The sequence below is a fragment of the Dendrobates tinctorius genome, unplaced genomic scaffold (assembly GCF_039654945.1).
Source record: "Dendrobates tinctorius isolate UK_male_01 unplaced genomic scaffold, ASM3965494v1 ptg000060l, whole genome shotgun sequence".
In the NCBI taxonomy this organism is placed as follows: Eukaryota; Metazoa; Chordata; class Amphibia; order Anura; family Dendrobatidae; genus Dendrobates; species Dendrobates tinctorius.
In genome coordinates this window covers 44,001,742-44,013,828 of record NW_027361728.1, presented here as the reverse complement: position 1 = coordinate 44,013,828, position 12,087 = coordinate 44,001,742, and the positions used below count along the sequence as shown (strand labels likewise).

The window sequence follows — 12,087 nt, the reverse complement described above, 5'->3', positions numbered from 1 at the left end:
TAACCTCACAGGGAGACATAGCCCGCACACAGGGTAAAAGGTAAGCAGTGATCACACATACAGCGAATGCACTCAACAAACTTCTCTCCAGAGGTGTTGGAATTCTAATGGCTAAACGCCAGCCCTGAATTCATACAAGCAAACTCCTCTACAGAGGTACCGGAATTCTAACGGCTTAAAACCGACCCTGAGCACATGCTGACAAAGATCATACTGCTGCAATGTCCCATACACACACATAACGTGAATGATACTAGCATGCCTGCCGGCGTCGCTGGGAACCTTTTATACCCAAAGCTCCACCTCAAACACTCAAGCAGACATCACCCGCGGGCCAATCCGGAGCTGCCACATCACCAGAGCTGGTGACGTCCGGCCACCAATAAGGCCTCTTTCACACATCAGTATTTTTGATCAGTATTTGTATGCCAAAACCAGGAGTGTCTCCAAAACAAAGAACAGGAGTCAGTCTTTCAATTATATTTTTTCTCGATAAGTTCCATTCCTGGTTTTGGCATACAAACACTGATGCAAAATACTGACCAAATACTGATGTGTGAATGAGCCTAAGGCCGGGGTCACACTAGAGAGGAATACGGACGAGTGAGAGGTGTTAAAAGCACGCATTACACACCGGCAAATGATTCTCTATGGGGCAGCTCCCATCAGCCGTATATTTCTCGTCTGTATTCTACGGTCCGTGCCAATCGCAGCATGCTGCGATTGTCAGCGTACTACGCCCGTAGTACGCCAATGCAAGTCTATGGGTGCGCTAAAAATACGCATTACACACGGACCACACGTGTGACTTGCGAGAAATACGCACCCGGTGTCCTTTAGAAAAGCCGGCAATTCAGTGCGCGATACAGTAAAATCACACTGACAGGTTTAATAAAGAACGAAAGAATAGATATAGACACATAGAATACATATATATATATATATATACATGTCATTGAGACACATATATATATATATATATATATATATATATTTATATTTCACAGAGTTCTTCATAGCAGAATAGCCGCTAATTCAATTGCCGGCTTTTGTCAAATCATTCCCCAACCCGACATGAAATGACACATGGTTTACATACAGTAAACCATTTCATTTCATGGTTTTTTTTGTATGTCTTTCATTAGTAATTAGATGAGGGTTGATGTATAAAATTTGGGAGGTGAAGGTGTTAATCTAAGGGGTTAATTCATTGTTAAAAAATGTGAGAAATTACCGCGGGAGCCCACACATTTTTTTACAACGAATTAACCCCTTAAATTAACACCTACACATCCCAAATTTTACACATCAACCCTCATCTAATTACTAATGAAATACATACAAAAAAAACATGAAATTAAATGGTTTACTGTATGTAAACCATGTGTCATTTCATGTCGGGTTGGGGAATGATTTGACAAAAGCCGGCAATTGAATTAGCGGCTATTCTGCTATGAAGAACTCTGTGAAATATAAATATATATATGTGTCTCAATGACATGTGTGTATATATATATATATATATATATATACAGTATATATATATGTATATATATGTATTCTCTGTGTTTATATCTATTCTTTCATTTGTGTTATAAAACCTGTCATAGGGCTCCATTATATGTCCATTTTGCAAGCCGGCGAGAAAATCTCAGCATACGGATGCCATACGGATTACATACGGATGCAGACATGCGCAAAATACGCGACCACACCTTGCTTACGGATGACATATGGATCACTATTTAGGGGTCATTCATCCGTATTACGCCTGTAAACTACGGACCGTATTTTGCGTCGGTTAGTGTGACCCCGGTCTTAAGACGATGCCACATCATGGACATGCTAACATAGAAAAATTAAAAAAAAACTCATAGCACAAGATATGGCCTTCCCAAAACCCTGTCTGATGACAAATGCACATATAGCAGGATGCAGCAGGCCTCCACTAATAAAGGCAAGGGGAAGCACAGGTGCAAACTACTGATAAAAACTGCCACCCCACACCTAACAAACCATGGTGGGGTTGGCTGCCTAGTAGAAAAAATGCACATAGCTAAGGCTTGCATAGGACGCCAGTCACACATAAGTGTGATGCAAAGTGTCTGGCTTGCAACCTATTAATGACAAATAATACAGCAAAAAAATGCCAATTTTTTGTCAAAAATGACACATACAGTATCTCTCACCCCAAAGCTTTATATCTTTACAGCAATAAGTGAGGTTAAAAAATAACTTTTAATATGTAACTTAAAAGCTCCAAAACAATAATGTCATCAATAGTGATTAAAAGGATGCCAATTTAATGGGTAATCCCTAGAAGAAAATAGGAACCACCCAACCGCATCAATCAGGATATAAAACGTTGCTAATGTATCATGTCAGGCAACAGTTTGTATAAAGGATACAGCATTTAACAATTAGCACACAATGCCATAGCCAATTGCATATATATATTTTTTTGACTAAACCAAAAAAGGTTTATAGCCACAAGATACAAGAAGGTGAGATATATAAAATAGGAACAATCTCACCGGTTTTTGCAGACAGCCAGGAGTCTCCAGGGACACTCTGTATGCACACAGGGAGGTAGCGATGGGAAGACAATACCCTGTCAAATCCCTCAAAAACTAACCATCATCTGATCCCCAGACTCCTGCCCTTACAAGGGCAGTCCACAGCTCACCCTATATTGCACATGCCCTGCACTTTCCCTTAGAAGAGTGTCCCAACGCGTTTCATCCAAGTAAATCTTCAGGGGACTAACTTGTTACAAAGTGCCATAGTGCTAAAGCTCAAAACATGGATCCTTCCACTATAAATGCTGTCTGCTGTCTGCAGAGAGTGGAGGACAGAGGGCATATTTATATGGTAAGATGACAACAAACCATCCACACCTGATGCCACAATCAAAGTGTCACACAAATACTCACTCCCATATCTGATATATCAAACGTCCGTCATTAAGCGGTTCAGCATCTGTGGAACGCACGCCGGTCAGCGCTTTGTTCGCTGACAGGAATAACAGGTGACGCCGCAGATAAAATGTTACCAGAAGTGGGGCATTATTGTAATATGTCCGCTGACCGGAAGTGTGGCATTTGCATCTGTGGCGGTCCGCCTCTAAAAAACGTCACCGGAAGTGTGGCATTTGCATCTGAGGTGATCCGCCTCCAGAAAAACGTCACCGGAAGTGGGGCACTTCTCCATCTTGGTGGTCCAACTGGAAGTGGGGCATTTTTCTTTCTTTTGATTTGCCTTATGCTTGTGACGCTGGTGTGGGCGGAGTTAGCGCCGATTTCGGCGTGCGTTCCACAGATGCTGAACCGCTTAATGACGGACGTATGACGGATGTAAGGGCAGGAGTCTGGGGATCAGATGATGGTTAGTTTTTGAGGGATTTGACAGGGTATTGTCTTCCCATCGCTACCTCCCTGTGTGCATACAGAGTATCCCTGGAGACTCCTGGCAGTGTGCAAAAACCAGTGAGATTGTTCCTATTTTATATATCTCACCTTCTTGTATCTTGTGGCTATAAACCTTTTTTGGTTTAGTCAAAAAAATATATATATGCAATTGGCTATGGCATTGTGTGCTAATTGTTAAATGCTGTATCCTTTATACAAACTGTTGCCTGACATGATACATTAGCAACGTTTTATATCCTGATTGATGCGGTTGGGTGGTTCCTATTTTCTTCTAGGGATTACCCATTAAACTGGCATCCTTTTAATCACTATTGGTGACATTATTGTTTTGGAGCTTTTAAGTTACATATTAAAAGTTATTTTTTAACCTCACTTATTGCTGTATAGATAACCTATTAATGACGCCCATAGTATTATCAGGCGGGCTGCACTATAATATGCAACACACAATGACAATAGACCAAGCTAACAGAAAGATGCCCGGCTGCATCCTGCAAAAACTGATATGATAAGTGCAAATGCTATATGTGCATTTGTTATCAGGGTTTTGGGAAGGCCATATCTTGTGGTATGAGTTTTTTTCACATCATGGACATGCTCAGTAAAGTGATTTCTGCAATTAGACTCCAGAGCGTCTGGCCGCCGCTGCCTATCGCTGGTTACCATAGACTTGGCTGAAGAGCCAGCAATAACCAAACAGCCCGCGCCTGAGCAAGACACTGGGACCGATGTCTATGCTCAGCAGCACCCGCAGTGGCCGAAGCTGAATCGGAGACCGCAGAGGCAGACAAGGCTTGGGGTCTACCCTGTGCAGCGGGAGAATCCCAGCATCTAACACTTGCTCTAGTCCTTTTAAACATGAAAAGCAAACTGGTCTGCAAGACTTACACATATTTATATAACATCCTATATTAGTTTATTTGTATTTAACGAAGAATAAAGATGAAAATCAATGAAGAGTAAATCCACCTGCATCAGAATTTGTTAGAAAGTGACTTCTAGTATTTATAGTTTATAATCTCTTTTTGTGTTACCATTTTTCCTTGGCAAATTAAACTTTGAAAAAAAGTCCTGAAATTGTGTTTTCTCGTTGGGCTTCACTTTTAGTGTGCACCGTATAGACTAGCGTAGAGTCAGTAAGAGCTTGAGCTATGCTGTCCTTCACCTGGGACAAATGTCAAGTGCAATGCTCGGCCTTATGACTTAATATCCTGGCACCCAAGGGATATGTGGTAGACAACCTTGGGGTCAGCAGTGTTCATCTTGTCATTACTGGGCAGTATTGCAAATGTAATAACGCCCTCAAAGGCTGTATGCTGACAGTACAGTATCACACAACTAAAAACTAAGGTTGGGGTCGACTCACTTCTTTGTTGCACCCTCCTCCCAACACAGTCACCTGGGCACTTGTCATAGAGCATGCTCAAATTACATCCAATTCTAATGATTTCCTAAATTTGATTTTTGGATTTGAAATGGCCAGCACAGTGACTCATTGGTTACCACTAGAGATGAGCGACTTTGTCTATTTTAGGGTCGAGTCGGGTTTCATGAAACCCGACTTTCTCAAAAGTCGAGTCGAACGAAATCGGCCGACTATAGGGAAAAGTCGGGAAAAGTCGTGAAACACGAAACCCAATGCAAGTCAATGGGGAGAAAAGTCGGCAGTGAGTGGAGGACTGTAAACACACCTGGCATGAATTTTAACCCTAGAAGCGGCAAAATCTCTCTTCTCTCCCTATCTCCCTCTCTCTCTCCTTCCCTCTCTCTCCCTCTCTCGCCCTCCCTCTCTCTTTCTCTCTCCCGCTCCAGCTACGCTCTCGCTACGCTCCGCTCCGCTTCTCTCATTGGCTGAAAAAAGTCATGTGCAAGCATTCGGCGAAACCCGACCTTGGCGCTTGGGTCGCCGACCGCATGGCCGACTTCACACTGTGGTCGGGTTTCGTTTCATGAAACCCAACTTTGGCGAAAGTCGGCGACTTTTGAATCTGACCAACCTGTTTCGCTCAACTCTAGTTACCACTGTTGCTTTGCAGCACTGGTGTCCTGATTTCAAATCCCTCCAAGATGACATCTAGTAGGAGTTTGTATGTTCTCCCCATGTTTGTATGCATTTCCTTCCACATTCTTAACCCCTTCACTCCCGGAGCTTTTTTCAATTTTTCATTTTCATTTTTCGCTCCCCTTCTTTCCAGAGCCATAACTTTTTTAGTTTTTCGTCAATATGGCCATGTGAGGGCTTATTATTTGCAGGACAAGTTGTACTTTTAAACGACACCATTGGTTTTACCACGTCATGTACTCGAAAACGGGAAGAAAATTCCAAGTGCGGTGAAATTGCAAAAAAAGTGCAATCCCACACTTGTTTTTTGCTTGACTTTTTTGCTAGGTTCACTAGATGCTAAATCTAACCTGCCATTATGATTCTCCAGGTCTTTACGAGTTCATAGACACAAAGCATGTCTATATTCTCTTTTACCTAAGTAGTGAAAAAAAATTCCAAAGTTTGCTTAAAAAAAAAATTGCTCAATTTTCTGAGACTCGTAGCGTCTCCATTTTTCGTGATCTGGGGTCGGGTGAGGGCTTATTTTTTGCGTGCTGGGCTGACGTTTTTCATTATATGACTTTTATGCAAATATGTTTTTTTGATCGCCCGTTATTGCATTTTCTTGCTACGCCGTTTAGCGATCGGGTTAATGCTTTTTTTTATTGATAGATCGGGTGATTCTGAACGCGGTGATACCTAATATGTGTATGTGGGATTTTTTTTATTGTTTTATTTTGATTGGGGCGAAAGGGGGTGATTTGAACTTTTATTTTTTTTATTTTTAAACATTTTTTTTACTTTTGGCATGCTTCAATAGCCTCCATAAGAGGCTAGAAGCATGCACAACCCGATTGACTCTGCTACATATGGGCGATGAGCAGATCGCCTATATGTAGCAGATTTACTGCTGTGCTTTAAGCGCCGGCCACCGGGTGGCGCTCAAAGCCATCTGCCTGGAACAACCATAGAGGTCTTTATGAGACATATGGTTGTCCAGGCAATGCGTCGCCGACCCCCCATCATATGACGGGGGTCAGCGATGAGCTCACTTCCGACCCGGCAGCCAGAAGTGCTATTTAAATGCCAGCTGTCAGCTTTGACAGCGGGATTTAACAAGTTAATAGGCGCAGGCGGACAGCGATTCTGCTCACGCCTATTGCGGGCACATGTCAGCAGTTCATAACAGCTGACATGTTGCGGCTTTGAGGTGTGCTCACCACCGGAGCCCACCTCAAGGCAGGTGATCCTTACCGATGATATACTATTCCATCATCAGTAAGGAAGGGGTTAAAACATACTCATAGGAAATTTAGATTTTGAAGCCCAATGAGGACAGTGATGATGATGTCTGTAAAGTGCTGTAGAATATGATGGTGCTATATAAGCAAAAAATAATAAATAAAATGTACCTGTTTGAATGTAGAGTTGTACAGAACACATGTCACCGGCTTTTCATGACTCGTAACTCTTTTACTGGCCTCTTTTTTCATCTCCAGCACTGACAGCTGATTGTTGAAAGATAGAAACAGACGTCCATGGGGTTCATAGAAGTAAAAGGACAATTGAAATTCCTGAGTTTTGGGGAAGATTCCGGCTATGCGTTGTATGCACACCTGATGATGAATGTCCCAGATCCTCAACACCTGCAAGATAATATATTCAGCAACTGTAAATCACATACAAGGTCCTGGCTGCAGTTCACAGAGCTGGAGTCGTATGAACATGTACAATACCGAGGACTTGAGGATGGGAGAAAATTGTGTTTTTTGTGTTAGTAAAAATAACAGATTCTGTAAAACAGTAAGAAGCAAAAATATGATACTAGTGACAAACACATTGTAAATGGTGACATAGCATAGACCATACCCTCAATTATTACTAGATCATCTCATCTCACCTTGTCTTTAGAAAAGCTAAACAGCTGTTTGCGACTGGCAATGAATTTGACAGTGATCACACTGGCCATGTTGCCTTGCAGAATGCCCGTGGGTTTGGAGACGACATATGGGTTCCATAGACAAATCTTGTGATCAGTTCCAGCAGTCGCTGTTATGAAAATATAAAACTTTGTAGAATTTATATCTTTATTTGATGTTTATTCACTCAATATATAGATCTCAAAAGCTAGGCTGCATTGAGCTATACTGATCAAACTATGTGATAAGTCACTGGAGGAAATGTGGGAAAAAATGAGGTAGATTTAGATTGAAAATTGTGACTTTAAGAGTAAACTGTATTATATGCTTCATATCTAGATATCAACATTCGTTTGGGTATCATAGTGTAGCTAAACTTTAGTTCTTCTCACATGCTACCCAAAGCCATCCATTTGTAAACAATACCCTGATTTGGCTCAGGATACCCCAGATTTATCAAGCTTGTTTTAAAAAAAATTAGGACAATTCTGGCTCATTCAGGACAGTTAGCATTTATTTTTGTTATATTGTTTTTGATAGATTTGTGTCTCAGCAACCTCAGAAATGTTGAAAAGGGGAAAGAATGATGTGTAGCCAATCATTTTGTAAAACGTGCCATGTTTAACAACGATTAAAGGGGTTGTCCCATGAACAAAGTTGATTTTAATCAATATATCTTGGAATAATAATAATTTCCACAATCGAATGTGTTTAAAAAAAAGTTCCTGTGCTGAGAAAATCTTATAAATGCGCCCCTGCTGTGTACTGTGTAATGTCTGTGTCTGACCATGCAGGAATATGGTCTGATCATACCACAGGTCCTGGGCAGGAGGGGAAGCAAAAGAGAATAAAGACACGGTGGCTCAGTGGTTAGCACTGCAGCATGGGTTCAAATCCCACCAAGGACAACATCAGCAAGGAGTTTGTATGTTCTCCCCGTGTTTGCATGGGTTTTCTCTGGAATCATAGAATCATAGAATCGTAGAGTTGGAAGGGACGTCCTGGGCCATCTGGTCCAACCCCCTGCTCAAAGCAGGATTCGCTAAATCATTCCAGTCAGATGTCTGTCCAGCCTCTGTTTGAAGACTTCCATTGAAGGAGAACTCACCACTTCTTGTGGCAGCTTGTTCCACTCATTGATCACTCTAACTGTCAAAAAGTTTTTTCTAATATCTAATCTGTGTCTCCTCCCATTCAGTTTCATCCCATTGCTTCTAGTCTTTCCTTGTGCAAGTGAGAATAAAGTTGATCCTTCTACAATGTGACAGCCCTTTAGATATTTGTAGGCAGCTATTAAGTCTTCTCTCAGTCTTCTCTTTTGCAAACTAAACATTCCCAAATCCTGCAACCTTTCCTCATAAGACAGGGTTTGCAGACCGGTCACCATTCTGGTTGCTCTTTTCTGAACTTGCTCCAGTTTGTTGATGTCTTTTTTAAAATGTGGTGCCCAAAACTGCACACAATATTCCAGATGAGGTCTAACCAAAGAGGAGTAGAGGGAAATAATGACTTCACGTGATCTAGACTGTATGCTTCTGTTAATACATTCTAGAATTGCATTTGCCTTTTTTGCTGCTGCATCACACTGTTGACTCATATTCAGTCTGTGATCTATTAGTATACCCAAGTCTTTTTCACATGTGCTGTTGCTTAGGCCTATTCCTCCCATTCTGTATATGCTTTTTTCATTTTTATTGCCCAGATGTAGTACTTTGCATTTTCCCTGTTAAAAACCATTCTGTTAGTTGCTGCCCACTTCTCCAGTTTATTTATATCTTTTTGAATCCTCTCTCTCTCTTCTCTAGTATTAGCTATCCCTCCTAGCTTTGTGTCATCAGCAAATTTAATCAGTTTACCCTCAATTCCTTCATCTAAATCATTGATAAAGATGTTGAACAATACAGGGCCCAGGACAGAGCCCTGTTGTACCCCACTTGAGACATTCTTCCAACTGGATGTGCAGCCATTTACGACCACTCTTTGGGTCCGATCACTAAGCCAGTTATGAATCCACCTAACAGTTGCCTTGTCCATTCCATACTTAGTCATTTTTTCAATAAGGATTGTATGAGATACTTTGTCAAATGCTTTGCTGAAGTCAAGATATACTATATCTACAGCATTTCCTTGATCCACCCAATCAGTGATTCCATCATAGAAGGAAATTAAGTTAGTCTGACATGACTTATTAGTTACAAACCCATGCTGACTCTGTTTAATCACTTCATTCTTATCCAGTTACTGACATACATGTTGTTTAATAATTTGTTCAAAGATCTTTCCTGGTATAGAAGTCAGACTCACCGGCCGATAGTTGCCTGGGTCCACCTTCTTCCCCTTTTTGAAGGTAGGAACAACATTTGCTCTTCTCCAGTCTTTTGGGACTTCTCCAAGAATTTTCAAAGATTATGGAGAGGGGTTCAAAAATTTCTTCTGCTATCTCCTTCAGTACTCTGGGGTGTAATTCATCTGGACCTGGAGACTTGAATTAATTTAGGTTAGCTAAGTGTTTCCTCACTATCTTTCTGTTTATAGATATCCTGGATTCTTCTATTCCCTTAATAGGACAGTGAAGAACAGCTGAGGTTACATTTCCTTTCTGAGAGAAAACCGATGCAAAATAGGAATTTAAAAGTTCGGCCTTCTCAACATCCTGTCTTACCATTTCATCATTTTCATCCTGTAAAAATCCTATAGCATCTTTGACTTTTCTTTTACTTTTGACATATCCCCAAAATCCTTTATTATTGGGTTCTTCAGTTTCCTCCCACATTCCAAAGACATACTGATAGGGAATCTAGATTGTGATCCCCATTGGGAACAGTGCCAATAATGTCTGTAAAGCGCTGTGGAATTAATGGCACTATATAAATGAGTAAAATAAATAAATAAACATTACAGCTGATTAGCACACAAAAATAAAGTATTTCTCTGCCTGTTTTTTAAAAATATTTTACCTCAAGAATTATTTGCTATCCCATCCCATGTATACTTTTTTAAATCCCCCCTGCCCATGAGATGTGGCATGATCAGACCATGTCCCTGCACGGTCAGACACAGCCATTACACAGTACACAGCAGGGGCACGTTTATAAGATTATCTCAGCACAGGAACATTTTATTTAACACATCCAATAGCTAATAATAAAATTTATTTTTATATAGCGCTAACATATTCCGCAGCGCTTTACAGTTTGCACATATTCTCATCACTGTCCCTGATGGGGCTCACAATCTAAATTCCCTACCAGTATGTCTTTGGAGTGTGGAAGGAAACCAGAGTGCCCAGAGGAAACCCACGCAAACACGGGGAGAACATACAAACTCCTTGCAGATGTTGTCCTTGGTGGCATTCGAACCCAGGACTCTAGCGCTGCAAGGCTCAGGCGCTAACCACTGAGCCACAGTGCTGCCCTTGAACTTATTTTTTTAATTCCAGGATGTATTGATTAAAATCAACTTGGATTGTGGGAAAATCTCTTTAAATTACTTTATGGCTTAAAAGATGATTGATATAAATGTACTACAGCAAGTATCTACAACGTGTAATGAGCTAAGCAAAATATATTTTGCTACATTGACAACTTTGATACATTTGGCACAATTTGTTCAATTTTTACTTCTAACATTTGATACATACCCTTCAACTTCTAGTTGAACCTGACAGCAGAGATATATACTCAGCAAAATGCAAAATGATGGAAGCACGCACATTATATGTAAATTGACAGGCATGTATGTCACTATATGTTTACTGCATACAAACACAAAGATGGGGGGCACTGAGAGACAATCACTGAATATTCAAATTGTAAACTGCATAATTGCTTTATTTACTGTGAATTAAAGGTGGGATTTATAATGTCGGTTTTATTTGAATTGCATGAGTTTATCTGTCCAGACAAGCAAAGCTGGTTTAATACCCTGGGCAAAATTTAGAAGTAGGGCTCCAACTGCACTCACACAGAAACATTTAGGCTGGAGTCACACACAACGTATAAAAATACGCTCCGCTTTTTACAGCCAAGAATAGCATCAATGTTTCATGAACAGTGATCCGTATGTAATCCGTTTTTGATGCGGGGATGCGATTTCTTTGCATCAAAATATCCGTGTGACATCTGTATAGCCCCGCTATGTGTAATGGTGTCACGTATTCAGGGGAATTTGTAGTTATATTCCGCGCTGCCGCAAGAAAGTATTCCAGGAGAGAGATGTCAAAGATTCACAGAGGTTTCTTCAACGCGTTTTGGGGGTCTCATGCCCCCTTCGGCAGGAAATACCACACCTGACGAAGGGGGCATGAGACCCCCGAAACGCGTTGAATAAACCACTGTGAATCTTTGACATCTCTCTCCTGGAATACTTTCTTGCGGCAGTGCGGAAAATAACTACAAATTCCCCTGAATACGTGGTTTCTTCTGGTCGTTGATGACCTGTGGATCTGCAGCAGCCTCTAGCCTTTATGCTTTTTTTCATCCTAACCAGGTGAGCAAATTTCTTGGTGTAATCTCTCCTTGTAACGTGGATAAGACCCTATTGCGCTTTTGTGTCTCCTTTTCTTTGCAATAATGTGTAACACACATGAAATCCGCTACCTCGGAGTAACTCTCGACTCTGCCCTGTCCTTCAAACCACACGTCCAATCTCTTGCCACCTCCTGTCGCCTCCAACTCAAAAATATTTCCAGAATCCG

At 41.1% G+C, this 12,087-nt stretch overlaps 1 protein-coding gene across 2 annotated transcripts in view; it reads right to left on the bottom strand.

The window, feature by feature from the left end:
* WDR49 (WD repeat domain 49) overlaps positions 1-12,087 on the bottom strand; it is a 257,162-nt gene that overhangs the window by 167,182 nt on the left and 77,893 nt on the right. For both annotated transcript variants that reach the window (XM_073578935.1, XM_073578936.1), the window contains exons 6-7: positions 7,373-7,521; positions 6,885-7,118 (exon numbers count right to left, since the gene is read on the bottom strand). In XM_073578935.1, coding sequence (XP_073435036.1) covers positions 6,885-7,118; positions 7,373-7,521 — 383 coding nt within the window. The remainder of the gene's footprint in view (positions 1-6,884; positions 7,119-7,372; positions 7,522-12,087) is intronic.